General features: G+C 41.1%; 1 protein-coding gene across 1 annotated transcript in view; it reads right to left on the reverse strand.

Moving 5' to 3' along the window:
* The window catches only part of LOC128702493 (vitamin D3 receptor B), a 65,955-nt gene that overhangs the window by 34,167 nt on the left and 6,670 nt on the right, over positions 1-25,118 (reverse strand). The window contains exons 2-5 of the mRNA XM_070105414.1: positions 18,899-18,933; positions 18,420-18,661; positions 14,634-14,848; positions 3,792-3,981 (exon numbers count right to left, since the gene is read on the reverse strand). Of these exons, the coding sequence (XP_069961515.1) occupies positions 3,792-3,981; positions 14,634-14,848; positions 18,420-18,661; positions 18,899-18,933 (682 nt within the window). The remainder of the gene's footprint in view (positions 1-3,791; positions 3,982-14,633; positions 14,849-18,419; positions 18,662-18,898; positions 18,934-25,118) is intronic.

The raw sequence follows: 25,118 nt of genomic DNA on the forward strand, positions 1-25,118 counted from the left end.
GGAATGTACATAGGGATTGGCGGAGAGCATGTATAGTCCCTTTATATAAAGGGAAGGGGGACATAAGAGACTGTAAAAATTATAGAGGAATAAGTTTACTGAGTATACCAGGAAAAGTATACAGTAGGGTTATAATTGAAAGAATTAGAGGTAAGACAGAATGTAGGATTGCGGATGAGCAAGGAGGCTTCAGAGTGGGTAGGGGATGTGTAGATCAAGTGTTTACATTGAAGCATATATGTGAACAGTATTTAGATAAAGGTAGGGAAGTTTTTATTGCATTTATTGATTTAGAAAAGGCATATGATAGAGTGGATAGGGGAGCAATGTGGCAGATGTTGCAAGTATATGGAATAGGTGGTAAGTTACTAAATGCTGTAAAGAGTTTTTATGAGGATAGTGAGGCTCAGACCTATTTTTACTGGGAAGTAGTCTCCCTCTCTTCTACACACCATAACCTGAGCCTCACTTTTTTTTTTATTATCACACTGGCCACCCTGCCTTGGTGGGAACCGGCCAGTGTGATAATAAAAAAAAAAAGTGAGGCTCAGGTTAGGATGTGTAGAAGAGAGGGAGAATACTTCCCAGTAAAAATAGGTCTTAGGCAGGGATGTGTAATGTCACCATGATTGTTTAATATATTTATAGAAGGGGTTGTAAAAGAAGTAAATGTTAGGGTGTTTGGGAGAGGGATGGGATTAAATTATGGGGAATCAAATACAAAATGGGAATTGACACAGTTACTTTTTGCTGATGATACTGTGCTTATGGGAGATTCTAAAGAAAAATTGCAAAGGTTAGTGGACGAATTTGGGAATGTGTGTAAAGGTAGAAAGTTGAAAGTGAACACAGAAAAGAGTAAGGTGATGAGGGTATCAAATGATTTAGATAAAGAAAAATTAGATATCAAATTGGGGAAGAGGAGTATGGAAGAAGTGAATGTTTTCAGATACTTGGGAGTTAACGTGTCAGCGGATGGATTTATGAAGGATGAGGTTAATCATAGAATTGATGAAGGAAAAAAGTGAATGGTGCATTGAGGTATATGTGGAGACAAAAAATATTATCTATGGAGGCAAAGAAGCGAATGTATGAAAGTATAGTAGTACCAACACTCTTGTATGGGTGTGAAGCTTGAGTTGTAAATGCTGCAGCGAGGAGGTGGTTGGAGGCAGTGGAGATGTCCTGTCTAAGGGCAATGTGTGGTGTAAATATTATGCAGAAAATTTGGAGTTTGGAAATTAGGAGGTGTGGAGTTAATAAAAGTATTAGTCAGAGGGTTGAAGAGGGTTTGTTGAGGTGGTTTGGTCATTTAGAGAGAATGGATCAAAGCAAAATGACATGGAGAGCACATAAATCTGTAGGGAAAGGAAGGCGGGGTAGGGGTCATCCTCGAAAAGGTTGGAGGGAGGGGGTAAAGGAGGTGTTGTGGGCGAGGGGTTTGGACTTCCAGCAAGCGTGCGTGAATGTGTTAGATAGGAGTGAATGGAGACGAATGGTATTTGGGACCTGACGAGCTGTTGGAGTGTGAGCAGGGTAATATTTAGTGAAGGGATTCAGGGAAACCGGTTATTTTTATATAGCCAGACTTGAGTCCTGGAAACTGGAAGTACAATGCCTGCACTCTAAAGGAGGGGTTCGGGATATTAGCAGTTTGGAGGGATATATTGTGTATTTTTATACGTATATAAATTATGGGGAATCAAATTCAAAATGGGAATTGACACAGTTACTTTTTGCTGATGATACTGTGCTTATGGGAGATTCTAAAGAAAAATTGCAAAGGTTAGTGGATGAGTTTGAGAATGTGTGTAAAGGTAGAAAGTTGAAAGTGAACATAGAAAAGAGTAAGGTGATGAGGGTATCAAATGATTTAGATAAAGAAAAAATGGATATCAAATTGGGGAGGAGGAGTATGGAAGAAGTGAATGTTTTCAGATACTTGGGAGTTGACGTGTCAGCGGATGGATTTATGAAGGATGAGGTTAATCATAGAATTGATGAGGGAAAAAAGGTGAGTGGTGCGTTGAGGTATATGTGGAGTCAAAAAACGTTATCTATGGAGGCAAAGAAGGGAATGTATGAAAGTATAGTAGTACCAACACTCTTATATGGATGTGAAGCTTGGGTGGTAAATGCAGCAGCGAGGAGACGGTTGGAGGCAGTGGAGATGTCCTGTATAAGGGCAATGTGTGATGTAAATATTATGCAGAAAATTCGGAGTGTGGAAATTAGGAGAAGGTGTGGAGTTAATAAAAGCATTAGTCAGAGGGCAGAAGAGGGGTTGTTGAGGTGGTTTGGTCATTTAGAGAGAATGGATCAAAGTAGAATGACATGGAAAGCATATAAATCTATAGGGGAAGGAAAGAGGGGTAGGGGTCATCCTCGAAAGGGTTGGAAAGAGGGGGTAAAGGAGGTTTTGTGGGCGAGGGGCTTGGACTTCCAGCAAGCGTGCATGAGCGTGTTAGATAGGAGTGAATGGAGACGAATGATACTTGGGACCTGACGATCTGTTGGAGTGTGAGCAGGGTAATATTTAGTGAAGGGATTCAGGGAAACCGGTTATTTTCATATAGTCGGACTTGAGTCCTGGAAATGGGAAGTACAATGCTTGCACTTTAAAGGAGGGGTTTTGGGATATTGGCAGTTTGGAGGGATATGTTGTGTATCTTTATACGTATATGCTTCTAAACTGTTGTATTCTGAGCACCTCTGCAAAAACAGTGATAATGTGTGAGTGTGGTGAAAGTGTTGAATGATGATGAAAGTATTTTCTTTTTGGGGAATTTCTTTCTTTTTGGGTCACCCTGCCTCGGTGGGAGACGACCGACTTGTTGAAAAAAAAAAGTAGGCTAGCACAGCTATCACAACCTAGCATGTACAGGAGGTCCCCACTTATACAGCAAGTTAGGTTCCTGCTGTACAGGAGTTTCACATATACAGCAGGTTAGGCTCCAGGCTACTACTGTAAAGTGGATCATAGTTTTTTTCACTTTTAAATGCATGTAAAAGCCTGGTAACATGTTTACACTATCATATATTAAGTGAGCAATGTAACTAAGCCTAAAAAATGTGTATGCATTACATACATTACTTCTTTCTTCTTTCAACACACCGGCCGTATCCCACCGAGGTGGGGCGGCCCAAAAGGAAAAACGAAAGTTTCTCCTTTTACATTTAGTAATATATACAGGAGAAGGGGTTACTAGCCCCTTGCTCCCGGCATTTTAGTCGCCTCTTACAACACACATGGCTTACGGAGGAAGAATTCTGTTCCACTTCCCCATGGAGATAAGAGGAAATAAGCAAGAACAAGAACTAGAAAGAAAATAGCAGAAAACCCAGAGGGGTATGTGTATATATGCTTGTACATGTATGTGTAGTGTGACCTAAGTGTAAGTAGAAGTAGCAAGACGTACCTGAAACCTTCCATGTTTATGAGACAGACAAAAGACACCAGCAATCCTACCATCATGTAAAACAATTACAGGCTTTCGATTTACACTCACTTGGCAGGACGGTAGTACCTCCCTGGGCGGTTGCTGTCTACCAACCTACTACCACTGGATGGTAGTACCTCCCTAGGTGGTTGCTGTCTACCAACCTACTACCTACACATACATTACTTACCTTAAAATATTGTTGCTCATGCTTATAGTGAGTGGTGAATATATTTATTGAACGAAGTCTGACTAAATGAAAAAAAAATGGGTATGATTGAAACCTGCCATATTAGCAAAATGCTGTAAAGCAAAGCACTGTAAAGTGGGGCCCGTCTGCATAGCATTCACCTTGAAGTTGTAGTCTTCACAGAGAGGGGCCATGAGTCCCTTGTTAGCTTCAGAGAGTTCATTTAATTTGAGTTTCTCTGGCTCGTTCAGTTCCCTGGGGTTGTTGCTGGCCAGTAAGCTGAAGGCACTGTACTCGGCACTGATGGCAGTGTTCATGATCGAGTCCATCATAGTTAACCCTGTAGCATCTCTGAAATATAATAACGGTAACAATAATAATGTTTGTTGTTTGGAGTGACATATGAACTGTTATTGCTGCACGCCACTGTCAAGACAGTGATAGTGTGAATGATGGTGCAAGTGTTTCTTTTTCATGTCACCCTGCCTTGGTGGGAGACAGCCATCATGTTAAAAAAATAACAATAATAAAAATAATAATATATTTTCAATACACTGGTCGTCTCCCACCAACATGGTGACCCAATAAAGAAGAAATGAGACTGTTTGATATTTAGTAGTTGACTATTACTATTCTGGCATCATTAGGACTGAATTAACCTATTAATAGGGCCCCATGGCCTGGCTGGCAAAGCTCTGGCTTCATACACTGAGGGTCTGGGTTCGATTCTTGGCAAGGGTGGAAACATTGGGTGTGTTTCCATACATCGGTTGTCCTGTTCACCTAGCAGCAAGTAGGTACCTGGGTGTTAGTCAAGTGGAGTGGGTTGCATCCTGGGGAACAATATTGAGGACCCCAGTGGAAATAAGTCAGACCGTCCTGCAATGACACACTGACTTTCTTGAGTTGTCCTGGGTGGCTAACCCTCTGGGGTTAAAAATCCCAACAAAGTCTTATCATCAGAGACTGTTACATCTTCCTCATGTTCATCACTGCTTGTTGCTGTCTATATCAACAGTCTCTCAATTGATAAGTTAATTCAGTCCCAGTAATGCTGGAATAATGATGATCGACTCGTACTTTATACGGGAAAAAGTGCTACTAGCACCTTGCTCATGGCGTTTTAGTCACCTCTTGTGACAAACATGACTTACAGAAGAAGGATTCTTCTCCACAGAGTGTAATATAATCAGGTGGGGATATAGTTTTGGAATGGTTGGTGCTCGTATATAATAAATGTACGAAAGAGGAGACGGTACCCAGGGACTGGCAGGTTATATAAGATTAGGAAGGTTGGTGCTTGTATATAATAAATGTATGAAAGAGGAGACGGTACCCAGGGACTGGCAGGTTATATAAGATTAGGAATGTTTTTCGTGTATCTGAAACAGAAGTTCAACACGTACTTTTATCCCATCAAGAATTTTGTAAATGACGAATCTTTGATTTTGCTCAAGGGTAGACTGTCATTCAAGAAGTATATACTAAGCAAGAGGAAATGGTTTGGTATCAAATTATTTGTGCTTTGTGACTGCAACAGTGGCCTGGTATTGGATATACAGTGGACCCCCGCATAACGATTACCTCCGAATGCGACCAATTATGTAAGTGTATTTATGTAAGTGCATTTGTACGTGTATGTTTGGGGGTCTGAAATGGACTAATCTACTTCACAATATTTCTTATGGGAACAAATTTGGTCAGTACTGGCACCTGAACATACTTCTGGAGTGAAAAAATATTGTTAACCGGGGGTCCACTGTAATTGTATACACGGGAAGTAAAACACTGAATGATACCAGGAAGTTATTGGTACCTCAGGTGATGTGGTAAGAACAACGATGGAACCATATCTTGGTAAGAGGCATACATTACATACTGATAACTGGTACTCAAGCCCCTCACTCAGTGATATTTTGCAAGTGAACATGACAGATGTGTGCAATACAGTTCATTAAGATAAGATTTTGTTTGGATTTTTAACCCCGGAGGGTTAGCCACCCAGGATAACCCAAGAAAGTCAGTGGGTCATTGAGGACTGTCTAACTTATTTCCATTGGGTCCTCAATCTTGTCCTCCAGGATGCAACCCACACCAATCGACTAACACCCAGGTACCTATTTGCTGCTAGGTGAACAGGACAACAGGTGTAAGGAAACGCGCTGAAGTGTTTCCACCCGCCGGGAATCGAACCCGGGCCCTCATTGTGTGAAGCGAGAGATTTAGCCACCAGGCCACCTCCACCGCAGGCACTCGTAGTGGTGAGGTGCAGATGTTTGCTGCCAATAACATTATGGCATTAAGGTGGCATTACAAACAAGATGTCACATTATTAACATTCTTTCACCATAACAAAAGACAGTGGCAAGGTAGACAGTGACCAATGAACCCATTCTGAAACCTGCGACAGTGTTTGTCTACACACAAAATATGAGTTTGGTGGACAAACGAGAGATGCAAATTAGTTCTGCCAACTGTGTTCATTAGAGTTATAAGTGATACATAAAACTCTTCCACCTCATGGACATTTCAATACTCAATGCATATACAGTGGACCCCGGATAACGATATTATTTCAATCCAGAAGTCTGTTTGGGTGCTGTTATAGACTGAATTTGTTCCCATAAGAGATATTGTGAATTAGATTAGTCCGTTTCAGACCCCCAAAAATACACCTACAAAAGCACTTACAAAAATACACTTACATAATTGGTCGAGTTGGGAGCTGATCGTTATGCGGGGGTCCACTGTAATATGTACCAAATGAAGACCAACAACAGACCACCTTAAGGTGAATTTTGTTTATCTGTCATCAGACAACTAATATTCAAGTACCAGGTCACAACACCTGCTATACAAAACCATCCGGTACGGCTGGAAAACATTAGGGACGTGTTTCCATAAGACACCTGCTGTCCATGCTCACCCATCAGTATAAATGGGTACCTGGGTGTTAGTTGACTGGTGTGGGTTGCATCCTGGGACAAAACTGACCTGTATACCTTGTACATGTACTTGTAGAAATAAAGATGTTATATTATACACAGTGGTACCCCAACTTTCGAACAGCTCCCAACTTGACCAATTATGTAAGTTTATTATTGTAAGTGCTTTTGTAAGTGTATTTTTGAGGGGCTGAAATGGATTAATCTAATATATATTATTCCTTACGGAAACAAATTCGTTCGGTAACGGCGCTTGAACAGCCTTCTGGAACGAAGAAAGTTCGAAACTCAGGGTACCACTGTATTATTATCCATGAAATGATCACCAATTACCCACTGGTTTGAGGCTTGAAGGTGATCACTTCCTAATACAACTGCCTTCAGCTAAGAAGAAATGTTACACAAATAACCCGCACGTAAATGGTCCAAGTCGGACCGAAACGTCGTCGTAAGCTTCTCTCTTTTATGTGCGGGTTATTTGTGTATCATTCCAGTCACTGTATTGTGCCTTTTTTTTGTTATTTAAGAAGAAATGACCTCATAAAAGATATTACAGTGGACCCTCAACCAACGATATTAATCCATTCCAGAGAGCTCATCGTTAGACGAAATTATCGTTAGTCGAATTATTTTTCCCCATAAGAAATAATGGAAATCAAATTAATCCGTTCAAGACATCCAAAAGTATAAAAAAAAAAATTTATCACATGAAATATACAATTTCCTACACACAAACAGAAGGATACATGCACAATACATGTATACATATGTTTATTATTTTATTATTATCACACTGGCCGATTCCCACCAAGGCAAGGTGGCCCGAAAAAGAAAAACTTTCACCATCATTCACTCCATCACTGTCTTGCCAGAAGGGTGCTTTACACTATAGTTTTTAAACTGCAACATTAACACCCCTCCTTCAGAGTGCAGGCACTGTACTTCCCATCTCCAGGACTCAAGACTGGCCTGCCGGTTTCCCTGAATCCCTTCATAAATGTTACTTTGCTCACACTCCAACAGCACGTCAAGTATTAAAAACCATTTGTCTCCATTCACTCCTATCAAACACGCTCACGCATGCCTGCTGGAAGTATACATATGTATATTGTGTAATGAAGAATAAATGACCCTTTACATTTATTTTTAATTAAATCGTCATGCAACTGCCTTGCTTTTTCACATATGATCACTTGAGAGATGCTATCTCCTGATATCTGTTTTTCATTTATCCACACCAATAACAGTCTCTCAACATCTTTGACTACTTGCGATCTGTGTTTCAAAAACATACTTGCACCTTTTGCAACAACAGCTTCCTTGATTGCCTTTCTGTTGGCCAAGATAGTGGCGATGGTTGATTAGGGTTTGTTATACAACCTGGCCAGCTCGGAGACACGCACTCCAGTGTCATACTTTGTGATGATCTTCATTTCAATTGTAATTCTCACCCTTTTTACCACAGAGTTGGCACTAGAAGCTTTCTTTGGGCCCATGGTGGCTTATTTTGCAGTTACTAGCACTAAAAACACTGGAATAACACAAAATGTACCGAATGTATGCGTGGATGCGACCACACTGGTTTGTAAACACTGGCACACTAACTGAGGACAATGCAGCTAAGGTGTGCTCAGGCCAGACGGGACATGTGGACGCGTTTGGGACGAATCGTGTTGGTCGAGTTTTTCATCGTTGGTCGGGCCAAAATTTTTACGCTCAAACGCTTCATTAGTCGAATTTATCGTTAGACGATGCCTTCATTAGTCGGGGGTCCACTGTATGTCCATGCATATACAAAACAACAGCCACAAAAACAGAAACACTCATTTATGTGTGAGGAATGTAAGACACCACTGTACATGACACCATGTATCAAAGACTTCCACAGACTGCAGCAGTTGTAGGAACATGTCCATTGACTGTACACATTTCAGTACAGTGGAACCTGGGTTTTCGTATGCCCTAGTCTTTATGCAAAACTATAGTTACTCTCTATAAAATGTATTTTTTGTTAATATTTCCCATAAGAAATAATGTAAATCCAATTAATCCATTCCAGACACCCAAAAATATTAAAAAAAAAATACATTTTATAGAGATTAACTATAGTTTTACATAGAGACTAGGGCATACGAAAACCCAGGTTCCACTGTATATAATAGAATATTAGTAATATGCAACATTTTTACCTGTTTGTGTAAACAAGTTTTGCAAACAATATAATGATGACAATATGAAGGAGGGGTGTTAATGTTGCAGTTTAAAAACTGTAGTGTAAAGCACCCTTCTGGCAAGACAGTGATGGAGTGAATGATGGTGAAAGTTTTTCTTTTTCGGCCCACCCTGCCTTGGTGGGAATCGGCCAGTGTGTTAATAAAATAAAAAAATATTAGCGCTGTTATTGTGTTGAATACAATCAGCAAACATCTTTTCTTTCTTTCTTTCAACAAATCGGCCGTATCCCACCAAGGCAGGGTGGCCCAAAAAGAAAAACAAAAGTTTCTCTTTTTAAATTTAGTAATGTATAAAGGAGAAAGGGTTACTAGCCCCTTACTCCTGGCATTTTAGTCGCCTCTTACAACACGCATGGCTTACGGAGGAAGAATTCTGTTCCACTTCCCCATGTAGATAAGAAGGAAATAAACAAGAACAAGAACTAGTAAGAAAATAGAAGTAAACCCAGAGGGGTGTGTATATATATGCTTGTACATGTATGTGTAGTGTGACCTAAGTGTAAGTAGAAGTAGCAAGACGTACCTGAAATCTTGCATGTTTATGAGACAGAAAAAAAGACACCAGTAATCCTACCATCATGTAAAACAATTACAGGCTCTGAGCACACATATATACATTATATCGGACTCACAGGCCACAAATGTTACTGGAAAAAAAAAAAGGTAACAAAAATGCAAGATAATGCGACTTTACGGAAGTCACTGATGTTACCCCCAGTCGGTTACGAGGCTCAACTACACACATCTATATCTTGGTAAGTACTGATCGGAGTTTTTTTTCATTTAATTACCTTCAGAATATTAGGCTCTTTCATTCTTTAAGTTTTTTTTTTTAAATTCTTGGACCCTGGCAAGAATTCACTGATTAAGGGTCTGTACCCTCAAAAGGTTAATATGCATAATGTACAGGTTTAACCCTTTCAGGGTTTCCGACGTTCTAGTACGGCTTACACACCAGGGTTATTGATATACTAGTACACCTAAATTCTAGCACCCTCAAATCTAGTGAGAGAAAGCTGGTAGGCCTACATATGAAAGAATGGGTCTATGTGGCCAGTGTGCGCACTATGAAAAAATCCTGCAGCACGCAGTGCATAATGAGAAAAAATATCTTTGACAGTGTTTTTGGATTAAAACAGCGACTTTGCACTGTATTTTCGTATGGTATTTATGATGGTATTCTAGTTTTCTATAGGTAGTAGGTTGGTAGACAGCAACCACCCAGGGAGGTACTACCGTCCTGCCAAGTGAGTGTAAAACGAAAGCCTGCAATTGTTTTACATGATGGTAGGATTGCTGGTGTCTTCTGTCTGTCTCATAAATATGCAAGATTACAGGTACGTCTTGCTACTTCTACTTACACTTAGGTCACACTACACATACATGTACACGTTTATTTATACACACTCATCTGAGTTTTCTTTGATTTTATCTTAATAGTTCTTGGTCTTATTACTTTTCCTTTTATATCCATGGGAAAGTGGAATAAGAATCTTTCCTCCGTAAGCCATGCGTGTTGTAAAAGTCAACTAAAATGCCGGGAACAATGGGCTAGTAACCCCTTTTTCTGTAAAGATTACTAAAAAGAATAAGAAGAAGAAAATTGTCAAAGTGGGAAGTCTGAATGTGCGTGGATGTTGTGCAAATGATAAGAAAGAGATGATTGTGGATGTTATGAATGAGAAGAAACTGGATGTCCTGGCTTTAAGTGAAACAAAGCTGAAGGGGGTGGGAGAGTTTCAATGGAGAGGAATAAATGGGATTAGGTCAGGGGTTTCAAATAGAGTTAGAGCTAAAGAAGGAGTAGCAATAATGTTGAAGGATAAGCTATGGCAGGAAAAGAGGGACTACAAATGTATAAATTCAAGGATTATGTGGAGTAAAATAAAGATTGGATGTGAAAAGTGGGTTATAGAAAGCGTGTATGCACCTAGAGAAGAGAGAAGTGTAGAGAAGAGAGAGAGATTCTGGGAAATGTTGAGTGAATGCGTGGGGAGTTTTGAATCAAGTGTGAGAGTAATGGTGGTTGGGGATTTCAATGCTAAAGTGGGTAAAAATGTTATGGAGGGAGTAGTAGGTAAATTTGGGGTGCCAGGGGTAAATGTAAATGGGGAGCCTTTAATTGAGCTATGTGTAGAAAGAAATTTGGTAATAAGTAATACATATTTTATGAAAAAGAGGATAAATAAATATACAAGGTATGATGTAGCACGTAATGAAAGTAGTTTGTTAGATTATGTATTGGTGGATAAAAGGTTGATGGGTAGGCTCCAGGATGTACATGTTTATAGAGGGGCAACTGATATATCGGATCATTATTTAGTTGTAGCTACAGTTAGAGTAAGAGGTAGATGGGAAAAGAGGAAGGTGGAAACAACAAGTAAGAGGGAGGTGAAAGTGTATAAACTAAGGGAGGAGGAAGTTCGGGCGAGATATAAGCGACTATTGACAGAAAGGTGGGCTAGTGCAAAAATGAGTAGTGGGGGGGTTGAAGAGGGTTGGAATAGTTTTAAAAATGCAGTATTAGAATGTGGGGCAGAAGTGTGTGGTTATAGGAGGGTGGGGGCAGGAGGAAAGAGGAGTGATTGGTGGAATGATGAAGTAAAGGGTGTAATAAAAGAGAAAAAGGTAGCTTATGAGAGGTTTTTACAAAGCAGAAGTGTTATAAGAAGAGCAGAGTATATGGAGAGTAAAAGAAAGGTGAAGAGAGTGGTGAGAGAGTGCAAAAGGAGAGCAGATGAAAGAGTGGGAGAGGCACTGTCAAGAAATTTTTATGAAAATAAGAAAAAATTTTGGAGCGAGTTAAACAAGTTAAGAAAGCCTAGGGAAAGTATGGATTTGTTAGTTAAAAACAGAGTAGGGGAGTTAGTAGATGGGGAGAGGGAGGTATTAGGTAGATGGCGAGAATATTTTGAGGAACTTTTAAATGTTGAGGAAGAAAGGGAGGTGGTAATTTCATGCACTGGCCAGGGAGGTATACCATCTTTTAGGAGTGAAGAAGAGCAGAATGTAAGTGTGGGGGAGGTACGTGAGGCATTACGTAGAATGAAAGGGGGTAAAGCAGCTGGAACTGATGGGATCATGACAGAAATGTTAAAAGCAGGGGGGGATATAGTGTTGGAGTGGTTGGTACTTTTGTTTAATAAATGTATGAAAGAGGGGAAGGTTCCTAGGGATTGGCAGAGAGCATGTATAGTCCCTTTATATAAAGGGAAAGGGGACAAAAGAGATTGTAAAAATTATAGAGGAATAAGTTTACTGAGTATACCAGGAAAAGTATACGGTAGGGTTATAATTGAAAGAATTAGAGGTAAGACAGAATGTAGGATTGCGGATGAGCAGGGAGGCTTCAGAGTGGGTAGGGGATGTGTAGATCAAGTGTTTACATTGAAGCATATATGTGAACAGTATTTAGATAAAGGTAGGGAAGTTTTTATTGCATTTATGGATTTAGAAAAGGAATATGATAGAGTGGATAGAGGAGCAATGTGGCAGATGTTGCAAGTATATGGAATAGGTGGTAAGTTACTAAATGCTGTAAAGAGCTTTTATGAGGATAGTGAGGCTCAGGTTAGGGTATGTAGAAGAGAGGGAGACTACTTCCCGGTAAAAGTAGGTCTTAGACAGGGATGTGTAATGTCACCATGGTTGTTTAATATATTTATAGATGAGGTTGTAAAAGAAGTAAATGCTAGGGTGTTTGGGAGAGGGGTGGGATTAAATTATGGGGAATCAAATTCAAAATGGGAACTGACACAGTTACTTTTTGCTGATGATACTGTGCTTATGGGAGATTCTAAAGAAAAATTGCAAAGGTTAGTGGATGAGTTTGAGAATGTGTGTAAAGGTAGAAAGTTGAAAGTGAACATAGAAAAGAGTAAGGTGATGAGGGTATCAAATGATTTAGATAAAGAAAAATTGGATATCAAATTGGGGAGGAGGAGTATGGAAGAAGTGAATGTCTTCAGATACTTGGGAGTTGACGTGTCAGCGGATGGGTTTATGAAGGATGAGGTTAATCATAGAATTGATGAGGGAAAAAAGGTGAGTGGTGCGTTGAGGTATGTGTGGAGTCAAAAAACGTTATCTATGGAGGCAAAAAAGGGAATGTATGAAAGTATAGTAGAACCAACACTCTTATATGGATGTGAAGCTTGGGTGGTAAATGCAGCAGCGAGGAGACGGTTGGAGGCAGTGGAGATGTCTTGTATAAAGGCAATGTGTGGTGTAAATATTATGCAGAAAATTCGGAGTGTGGAAATTAGGAGAAGGTGTGGAGTTAATAAAAGCATTAATCAGAGGGCAGAAGAGGAGTTGTTGAAGTGGTTTGGTCATTTAGAGAGAATGGATCAAAGTAGAATGACATGGAAAGCATATAAATCTATAGGGAAAGGAAGGAGGGGTAGGGGTCATCCTCGAAAGGGTTGGAAAGAGGGGGTAAAGGAGGTTTTGTGGGCAAGGGGCTTGGACTTCCAGCAAGCGTGCATGAGCGTGTTAGATAGGAGTGAATGGAGACGAATGATACTTGGGACCTGACGATCTGTTGGAGTGTGAGCAGGGTAATATTTAGTGAAGGGATTCAGGGAAACCGGTTATTTTCAAATAGTCGGACTTGAGTCCTGGAAATGGGAAGTACAATGCTTGCACTTTAAAGGAGGGGTTTTGGGATATTGGCAGTTTGGAGGGATATGTTGTGTATCTTTATACGTATATGCTTTTAAACTGTTGTATTCTGAGCACCTCTGCAAAAACAGTGATAATGTGTGAGTGTGGTGAAAGTGTTGAATGATGATGAAAGTATTTTCTTTTTGGGGATTTTCTTTCTTTTTTGGGTCACCCTGCCTCGGTGGGAGATGACCGACTTGTTGAAAAAAAAAAAAAAATTCTAGTTTTCCTGGTCTCATTTTATAGAATGGAAGACATATTACACAAATTGAGATGATTTTGACTGGTTTCACAATGAAAAGTACCTTTAAATTGAGCTCAAAGTAGCAGAAATGTTCGATTTTTGCCAAAAGTTCAAAAGTAAACAAATCATGCCACGCGTCCAATACACATCAACTGGTGAGTCTAATATTCTTTCACAAGTGCGCTGATATTATTTATACCATTTCTACACAAATGCAGTAGTCTGCATAACAGTAAATCTTCGACTTATTTGTGAGAATAAAAATTCAGATGGAAAGCAAAAGAAATGTAAGAGGGGCCTGGGGACATGACTAATGAACAGAGAAATGTTATTTTAGTGCCAGGAATGTCTGTCTTGTTTATTCTGGACCCTATTTGGAAATTGGCATCTTTTGAAATTTGTGTGAAATTGGTAAAATTGCCAATTTCTGACCACTTTATTGGATAGTTGAAATTGTTAAATGGGTGGTTTCTTGTACTCATTCAATAGAAAACATGGAGTTCTACTGAAATAGTTATGATTTTTGTTGACTGGTACATTGGAATTGGCCGAAAATAGTGCTCAGTGGGCGAAATCATCGATGCATAAACATCTTCGAGACCGCTAACTTCGCAAGAGCATAATTACGTAAGTTTTCCATCAAATTTCATACTTTTGGTGTCATTATGATCAGGAAAAGATTCTCTATCCTTTAATGAGATTTTTTTTTTTTCTGAAAAATTTTCAACCCTGAGAACAAGTTTAGGAGAGGACCTCTCGACCCTGGAAGGGTTAATGACAAAACTGAGAGGTTTTAATGTGTATAACTTAAAAGGTTTTAATATAATTAAAGGGTTTTATTTATAACTTACAGGTTTTATTTATAACTTACAGGTTTTATTTATAACCTAAGAGGTTTTAACACGTGTAACTTACAGGTTCAACTTGCATCCTGGCTGGAGGAAGGCAAGAGCTTCGTGTATGCTGAAATTCTGCCAAGTGTCATCATGATGATGGTCTACATGTGATTCACTCTTCTGTTCCTGCTGCTGCTGCTGCTGCTGTGGCTGTTCCTGCTGCTGATGCTGCTGCTGCTGCTGCTGCTGCTGTTGTTGTTGTGGACTCTGTGGGACATCATCCTGGTACTCAACCTGTGTGTGAAGTTATAGATAAAAACACAACTTGACTTACAATAGACGTAAAGATAAGCGAAACAACAGATGTAAATTTTTTTTTTTATTATTATCACACTGGCTGATTCCCACCAAGGCAGGGTGACCCGAAAAAGAAAAACTTTCACCATCATTCACTCCATCACTGTCTTGCCAGAAGGGTGCTTTACACTACAGTTTTTAAACTGCAACATTAACACCCCTCCTTCAGAGTGCATATAAACAGATGTAAATATCAGCATAACAACATATGTAAATACAGTGCTACCTCAGGATACGAACTTAATTCATTCCAGAAGGCTGTTTGAGTGCCGATACTGAACGAATTTGTTCCCATAAGGAATAATGTAAATTAGATTAATCCATTTCAGACCCCCAAAAATACACTTACAAAAGCACTTACATAAATACACTTACATAACTGTTAGAGTTTTGAGGTGTTCGTATCCCGAGGTACCACTGTATCAGCATAACAACAGATGTAAAGATAGATGTAGATACGGAATTTAAAGGTTAGACACATATGCAACAGTTAGACAACTTTATTCCGAAACGTTTCGCCTACACAGTAGGCTTCTTCAGTCGAATACAGAAAGTAGGCAGGAACAGTAGAGATGTGAAGACGATGTAATCAGTCCATCACCCTTGAAGTAGTAGAATTTGAGGTTGTCAGTCCCTCAGCCTGGAGCAGTTCAGTTCCATAGTCAGGAACTATCTGTGTCTAACCTAACAACCTGTCGGTATTGTATACCATTTTGATGATCAAGGAATTTTAAGTATCACATTAAATAAGGTTCTACCAAACGTACCTAATATTAGAGAGGAAGGAGCAAAATATGATGCCCAAAGAGATGTGTAAATATAAGTAGACACTTGGATCATTTACAGTAAGTCCTTGACTTACAGTAAGTCCTTGACTTACGAATACGTTGAGAATCTTCGGTATTGTGGAGTGGTTTGAGGTATTGGCTGTTTGGAGTGACATTGAAACTGTCATATCTGGGCACCTCTGAACAGACTGTGTGAATGATGGTGAAAGTGTTGAATGATGGTGAAAGTGTTGAATGATGGTGAAAGTGTTGAATGATGGTGAAAGTGTTGAATGATGGTGAAAGTGTTGAATGATGGTGAAAGTGCTGACTGATGGTGAAAGTGTAGAATGATGGTGAAAGTCTTTCGTTCTTGTTTGGGTCACCCTTCCTTAGTGGGAGATGGCCGGCGTGTTAAAAAAAAAAATATATACACGCTACAAAAGATTCTCAATGTATTTATAATTCACAGACTTACTGTAAACAATCTCACAGGATGTAAAGTGACGGTGATACAAAGGCGCCACAGATCTCCAATCTGTATTCCCCTGACAATACCTCCTGATACAGTATTTTACAGCATCAAGACACTTTTTTCTCCCCGTACACCTTAAAAATTTACGCAGCATCTTGGAGGCTGAAGGTTACACAAGAACTTGAGAAATGAGCACTGCAGCAGCCCTACTGCCCCATACTAGCAGGTTCAAGTCATATGCATTTAAGGAAGGAGCACTGTATCAGGCCTACTGGCCCATGCTAGGCAGGTTCAAGTCACACTCATTTAAGGAAGGAGCACTGCATCAGGCCTACTGGCCCATGATAGGAAGATCCAAGTCATACTCATTTAAGGAAGGAGCACTGCATCAGGCCTACTGGCCCATGATAGGAAGATCCAAGTCATACTCGCTTAAGGAAGGAGCACTGCAGCAGGCCTACCAGCCCATGCTAGGCAGATCCAAGTCACATTCACTTAACCCTTTGACTGTTTTGGTGGTATATATACGTCTTACGAGCCACCATTTTTGATGTATATATACTCATAAATTCTAGCAGTTTCAAATCAAGCAGGAGAAAGCTGATAGGCCCACACGTGAGAGAATGGGTCTATGTGGTTAGTGTGCACCATATAAAAAAAAATCCTACAGCACGCAGTGCATAATGAGAAAAAAAAACTCCGACCTTTTTTGTTTTAATTAAAGTGCCGACTTTGTGGTCTATTTTTGTAAAGTATTTATGGTGGTATTCTCGTTTTCTTGGTCTCATTGATAGAATGGAAAACATATTATAGAAATAGAGGTGATTTTGATTGTTTTTACTATGAAAAGAACCTGGAAATGGAGCTCAAAGTACGGGAAATGTTTGATTTTTACCGATGTTCAAAAGTAATCAAATGATGCCATTGTCCAATAAATGTCCAACTAGCCATTCTAATATGCAGTCATGAATGGGTTGATGTTATTTATACAATTATTTCAATACTGCAGTAGTCTGCATAACAGTAAATCTTCTATTTTTTGTTTGAATAAAAATTCAAAATAGAAAGCAAGAGTAATATCAGAGGGGCCTGGAGACATGACTGATGAACAAAGAAAATGTTATTTTAGAGCCAGGAATGTCTGCATTGTTCATTCTGGACCTTATTTTGAAATTATCATATTTTTTTAATTTTCATGAAGCTGGCCAAATTGCAAAATTCTGACCATGTTACTGGGTAGTTGAAATCGGTAAATGGGCAGTTTCTTGTACTTAATTGATAGAAAAAAAGGAGTTCTAAAGAAACAGCTATGAGTTTGGTCGACTGGAATAATGGAATTAGCCGAAAATAGGGCTCAAAGTGGGTGAAATCGCCGATTCGTAAATATCACTGAGGTCACTAACTTAGCGAGAGTGTAATTCTGTCAGTTTTCCATCAAATTTCGTTCTTTTGGTGTCATTACAATCGGAAAAAGATTCTCTATCATTTCATAAGAAAAAAATTTTTTTTTTTTTATTTGGAAATTTTACGACACCAGGAGACACCTCAGGATTTGGGGTTGCTACAGGAGCACTGCAGCAGGCCTACCAGCCCATGCTAGGCAGATCCAAATCATGCTCACTTAAGGAAGGAGCACTGCAGCAGGCCTACTGGCATATACTAGGCAAGTCAAAGTTACACTCACTTAAGGAACACTGCAGGAGGCCTACTGGCCCATGCTAGGCAGGTTCAAGTCACACCTGCATTGCTTATAAGCCTCAACCTAAGCCTAGGAAAGTATTTCCATACCAGACAGTAATCTAAGCTCGTGTATATGACCCAATAATGAATCGTGTAAACAATTTTGTATAAAATAATGAATAAAGGGGTTACTAACTCTGGATCCCGGTATTTTAGTTGACTCTTATGACACGCATGGCTTATGGAGGAAGAATTCTGTCCACTTCCCCATGGAGATAAGAGGAAATAAACAAGAACTAGTAAGAAAATAGAAGAAAACCCAGAGGGGTGTGTATATATATGCTTGTACATGCATGTGTCGTGTGACCTAAGTGTAAGTAGAAGTAGCAAGACGTACCTGAAACCTTGCATGTTTATGAGACAGAAAAATGGACACCAGCAATCCTACCATCATGTAAAACAATTACAGACTTCCGTTTTACATTCACTTGGCAGGATGGTAGTACCTCCCTGGGAGGCTGCTGTCTACCAACCTACTACCTAGTAACTACAAGTCACTGGTACTATATACCAGGTTCTTACAAACCTCCTTCTTAATGTTGATGGCCATAACATGCGCCAAGCTGCCTTGAACATGGTGGGAGGTGGGTGACAACTGACCCAGCTGGTAGAGTATCTGACGGGCACTCTTCCCCTTGCCCTTCTGACTCTCAACCTCTGTTGAGTCGGTGTTGTCGTTGCTCTGTTCTTTGGGGTCAGTGAAGGTCAGACTGGTGCCTCGGTCACATACAGTCAGGGCTGGTGAAAACGGTTGCAATATTTCATCACCTGGAAAAAAATAAACAATGTACACAACACTAGGAGAAGTTGCTAGAAGTTACTAGATATACACCAAATAATACTAGGCATTACTAGATATGCAAAGAATGTTACACAATGTTACTAGAAGTACATTCTAGAGGTCACTAGATTTTTTTTTTTTTTTTTTTTTCAACAAGTCGGTCGTCTCCCACCGAGGCAGGGTGACCCAAAAAAAAAGAAAGAAAATCCCCAAAAAGAAAATACTTTCATCATCATTCAACACTTTCACCACACTCACACTAGATATACACAGATATACTAGATATACACAGAATATTACTAGAAGTACATTCTAGAGGTTACTAGATATACACAGAATGTTACTAGAAGTACTAGAGGTTACTAGATATACACAGAATACTGCTAGAAGTTACTGGATGTAAACAATTAGGTACTTGAAGATATTGGACATAAACAATTAGGTATTCAATTGAAAGTACTGGACATCTGCCTAACTAAGAACGAAAATTGAAAATGGAAAGCAATTATAATACGTATAGGAGACGCCGTGGGGAGGTGCCTAATGAACAGAGAAAATTGTTGTTTTATTGCCAGGAACATCTGTATTGCTTATTCTAGACCCTACTTTTAAATTGGCAATTTTTAAATTTTATGAAATTGGCAAAATTACTGATGTCTGTTCACTTTACTGGGTAGTTGAAATAGAAAATGGGCTGTTTTCCAGTACTCAGTCAATAGACTGGAAGACATACTAGAAAAATAGTTAAGAAAATGCTAACTGGAACAATGCAAGTGACCTAAAATAAGATTCAGACCGTCGAAATCACCGATCCATAAATATCGCTGATGATGACTACTAACTTTTCGAGAGCGTAATTCTGCGAGTTTTTCATCAAATTTCATACTATTGATGTCATTACCTTAGAATAAATGATTCCCTATAATTTCATAAGAAAAAACATTTTTTTTTAATTTTTTAGAAATTTCTTGGAGACTATTAGACAGGTTTCAGATCTGGACCTTCGAAGAGTTAGGCAACAACAGGACAAAGTTAAAATACACTTCAAAAAGATGGATCTAAATTCAAAGCAGTATAGGGGCCCACAACTTTTCAACTGCCTCCCAGCATACGTAATATACATACCAATACAGTGGCCCCTCGTTTTTTCATAATTAATCCGTTCCTGGAGCCGTTACTATAAATGAAATTTACGATTTACGAATGAATTTTCCCCATAAGAAATAATGTAAATACAATTAATCCGTTCCTAACACCCAGAAGTATTAAAAAAAAAAAAATTTACATGAAATATACATGTAGTACATAAACAATACAATGGGAAATGATGAATGAAACATTAACAGCATAACACTTACCTTTACTGGAGTTTCTTCTTAGTGTATGGGAGACTGGAGGAGGAGAGAGAGTGGATTGTTTATAGTTTGGAAGGGGAATCCCCTTCCATCAACACCTCAGGTACCAAATGCTTTTCTGGGGTTGCTTCTCTTCTCTGTTTCTTAAAGCCACTAGACCCACCTTGAGAGCCAATGGAGTCCTGTCTCGCAAAATAACTGTGGAGAGAGCTCTGTTTCTGGCGTCTCTTTAAATGGCCCAAGACTTTGTCACTGTACATGTTGCCAATATGGCTTGCAACAACCTTGTTAGGGTGATGTTTCTCCATAAAGCTTTCCATCTTATCCCACATAGTAAAAATCTCTTTAATTTCTGAAGAAGGCACCTTCTTCCATCTCTCTTCCTCCTCCTCTGCAGCAAGATTCTGAGCTGCGATGTGTTGCTCTTCCTGCTGAAGCTCTTGCAGCTCCTCAGTGGTGAGCTCTTCGTTGTGGTCTTCCACCAACTCTTCCACATCCTCCAAACTCACATCCAACCCCATGGAACTCCCCAGTGCCACAATTGATTTTACAACAGACATAGGCTCATCAGGGTCAGTCCCAAACCCTTCAAAATCCCTCTTGTCGACACAATCTGGCCACAATTTTCTCCAGGCGGAGTTCAAAGTCCTGGTAGTCACTCCCTCCCAAGCCATACCTATAAGGGTTATGCAATGGAGGATGCTGAAGTGTTCTCTCCAAAATTCCCTTAGGGTCAAGTGAGTGTCTGTGGTCACAGTCAAGCACCTGTGAAACATTGCTTTTGTGTAGAGTTTTTTAAAGTTTGCAATGACCTGCTGGTCCATGGGCTGGAGGAGAGGAGTGGTATTCGGGGGCAAGAACTTTACTGTGATGAACCCAAACTCCTCGAAAATTAGGTCATCCAAGTTTGGAGGATGAGCAGGTGCACTGTCCATTACTAGCAGGCACTTAAGATCCAATTTCTTTTCCAGGAGATACTCCTTCACACTAGGGCCAAACACTTCATTGAACCACTCGACGAAAATTTCCCTCGTGACCCATGCCTTACTATCAGATTTCCAAAACACACACAATTTACTCTTCATAACATTGTTTTTCCTGAACACTCTGGGATTTTCAGAATGGTACACTAGTAATGGCTTCACTTTGAAATCCCCACTAGCATTAGCACAGAACATTAGTGTCAGCCTGTCTTTCATAGGCTTGTGTCCTGGCATTGCCTTTTCCTCTTGTGTAATGAAGGTCCTCTTTGGCATTTTCTTCCAAAAAAGGCCTGTTTCGTCACAATTGAACACTTGTTCAGGTTTCAGTCCTTCAGCCTCTATGTACTCCTGGAATTCATGCACAGATTTTTCAGCTGCCTTGTGGACCGAACTGGCAGCCTCACCATGCCTTACCACACTGTGTATGCCAGTACGGTTCTTAAATCTCTCAAACCAGCCTTTGCTGGCCTTAAATTCACTCACTTCACCACTATTTGCAGGTAATTTCTTTACCAAATCTTCATGCAACTGCCTAGCCTTTTCACAAATAAACGAAGTCATAAGAGTATCTCCTGCTAATTGTTTCTCATTTATCCACACCAATAATAACTTCTCAACCTCTTCCAGTACTGGTGATCTCATTTTTGTCAGCATAGTTACTCCCTTTGCAACAACAGCATCCTTGATTTCATTTTTCTTGGCCACTTTGGAACATAAGGTTGTGTAGGGTTTCTTATACATCCTGGACAGTTCGGCCACACTTGTACCACTTTCATATTGTTCAATGATGGTTTTCTTAAATTCAATCGTATTTCTCACCTTCTTTACCACAGGCTTGGCACTAGGAGCTTTCTTTGGAGCCATGGTAGCTTATTTAGTACTTGCAAGCACTAAAATAAATGGAATATTATGAAATATTTCACTGGAGCATGTGAGGGGACCTTCACTCACTAGTAAACAATGCCAGACTGGCTGCCGCCACGGCTCACGCCATGGGTACGCGTCCCGGACGAACTACGACTCGCGAGTCAACCTATGAAAAGCGAGTCCATGTTTATACGAAAATACCCCTATGATTGGCGAAATTTACAATTGCCGAGAACTACGAACAGCAAGGGACCACTGTATACCCCTGGCTGTTGTCAAGACCCCTGGCTGTCTTCAAGACCCCAGGCTGTCTTCAAGACCCCTGGCTATCTTCAAGACCTCTGGCTGTCTTCAAGACCCTTGGTTGTCTTCAAGACTCCTGGCTGTTGTCAAGACCCCTGGCTGTTGTCAAGACCCCTGGCTGTCTTCAAGACCCTTGGCTGTCTTCAAGACTCCTGGCTGTCTTCAAGACCCCTGGCTGTCTCCAAGACCCCTGGCTGTTGTCAAGACCCCTGGCTGTCTTCAAGACTCCTGGCTGTCTCCAAGACCCCTGGATGTCTTCAAGACCCCTGGATGTCTTCAAGACCCCTGGCTGTCTTCAAGACCCTTGGCTGTCTTCAAGACCCCTGGCTGTCTCCAAGACCCCTGGCTGTCTTCAAGAAAGTGCTGGACAGGCACCTGAAGTCAGTACCTGACCAGCCGGGGTGTGGTTTGTACATCGAGTTGCATGCGGTCAGCAGTAACAGCCTGGTCGATCAGGCCCTGATCCACCATGAGGCCTGGTCTCAGACCAGGCTGCGGGGGCATTGACCCCTCAAAACCCTCTCCAGGTATACTCCAGGTATATTTCACGATAGGGTCCATCTTACTGTTTACAGAGGAATCCCAAGTTTCGGCCATAATTCGTTCCAGAAGTCTGTTCGAGTGCCATTACCGAACATATCTGTTCCCATAAGGAATAATATAAATTAGATTAGCCTATTTCAGAACCCCAAAAATGCACTTACAAAAGCACTTACAAAAATACACTTACATAATTGTTGAAGTTGGGAGCTGTACGAAACACAGGGTACCACTGCACTATCAAAACATTCACATACGTGTATAAGACATTAAAATAATTCACAGATTTAAGACACATTATCAAACCATTCACAGATTTAACCCTTTTGGAGTCCAGAATTTTGTTTTTCTTATAAAATGGTAGAGAATATTTTTCTGAAGTCAACAACGTCCTGTGGTAGTAGGTTGGTAGACAGCAACCACCCAGGGAGGCACTACCATCCTGTGGTAGTAGGTTGGTAGACAGCAACCACCCAGGGAGGTACTACCATCCTGTGGTAGTAGGTTGGTAGACAACAACCACCCAGGGAGGCACTACCATCCTGTGGTAGTAGGTTGGTAGACAGCAACCACCCAGGGAGGTACTACCATCCTGTGGTAGTAGGTTGGTAGACAGCAACCACCCAGGGAGGTACTACCATCCTGTGGTAGTAGGTTGGTAGACAGCAACCACCCAGGGAGGTACTACTGTCCTGTGGTAGTAGGTTGGTAGACAGCAACCACCCAGGGAGGTACTACCATCCTGTGGTAGTAGGTTGGTAGACAGCAACCACCCAGGGAGGTACTACTGTCCTGTGGTAGTAGGTTGGTAGACAACAACCACCCAGGGAGGTTCTACTGTCCTGTGGTAGTAGGTTGGTAGACAACAACCACCCAGGGAGGTACTACCATCCTGTGGTAGTAGGTTGGTAGACAACAACCACCCAGGGAGGTACTACTGTCCTGTGGTAGTAGGTTGGTAGACAACAACCACCCAGGGAGGTACTACTGTCCTGAGGTAGTAGATTGGTAGACAACAACCACCCAGGAAGGTACTACTGTCCTGTGGTAGTAGGTTGGTAGACAGCAACCACCCAGGGAGGTACTACTGTCCTGTGGTAGTAGGTTGGTAGACAGCAACCACCCAGGGAGGTGCTACCATCCTGTGGTAGTAGGCTGGTAGACAGCAACCACCCAGGGAGGTACTACCGTCCTGTGGTAGAAGGCTGGTAGACAGCAACCACCCAGGGAGGTACTACCGTCCTGTGGTAGTAGGTTGGTAGACAACAACCACCCAGGGAGGTGCTACCATCCTGTGGTAGTAGGTTGGTAGACAGCAACCACCCAGGGAGGTACTACCATCCTGTGGTAGTAGGTTGGTAGACAGCAACCACCCAGGGAGGTAATACCATCCTGTGGTAGTAGGTTGGTAGACAGCAACCACCCAGGGAGGTACTACTGTCCTGTGGTAGTAGGTTGGTAGACAACAACCACCCAGGGAGGTTCTACTGTCCTGTGGTAGTAGGTTGGTAGACAACAACCACCCAGGGAGGTACTACCATCCTGTGGTAGTAGGTTGGTAGACAACAACCACCCAGGGAGGTACTACCATCCTGTGGTAGTAGGTTGGTAGACAACAACCACCCAGGGAGGTACTACCATCCTGTGGTAGTAGGTTGGTAGACAACAACCCAGGGAGGTACTACTGTCCTGTGGTAGTAGGTTGGTAGACAACAACCACCCAGGGAGGTACTACTGTCCTGTGGTAGTAGGTTGGTAGACAAAAACCACCCAGGGAGGTACTACTGTCCTGTGGTAGTAGGTTGGTAGACAGCAACCACCCAGGGAGGTACTACTGTCCTGTGGTAGTAGGTTGGTAGACAGCAACCACCCAGGGAGGTGCTACCATCCTGTGGTAGTAGGCTGGTAGACAGCAACCACCCAGGGAGGTACTACTGTCCTGTGGTAGTAGGTTGGTAGACAGCAACCACCCAGGGAGGTACTACCATCCTGTGGTAGTAGGTTGGTAGACAGCAACCGCCCAGGGAGGTACTACCATCCTGTGGTAGTAGGTTGGTAGACAGCAACCGCCCAGGGAGGTACTACCATCCTGTGGTAGTAGGTTGGTAGACAGCAACCACCCAGGGAGGTACTACCATCCTGTGGTAGTAGGTTGGTAGACAGCAACTGCCCAGGGAGGTACTACTGTCCTGTGGTAGCAGGTTGGTAGACAGCAACCACCCAGGGAGGTAGTACCGTCCTGCCAAGTGAGTGTAAAGCGAAAGCCTGTAATTGTTTTACATGATGGTAGGATTGCTGGTGTCGTTTTTTCTGTCTCATACACATGCAAGATTTCAGGTACATCTTGCTACTTCTACTTACACTTAGGTCACACTACACATACATGTACAAGCATA

The sequence above is a fragment of the Cherax quadricarinatus genome, chromosome 98 (genome assembly GCF_038502225.1).
Source record: "Cherax quadricarinatus isolate ZL_2023a chromosome 98, ASM3850222v1, whole genome shotgun sequence".
In the NCBI taxonomy this organism is placed as follows: Eukaryota; Metazoa; Arthropoda; class Malacostraca; order Decapoda; family Parastacidae; genus Cherax; species Cherax quadricarinatus.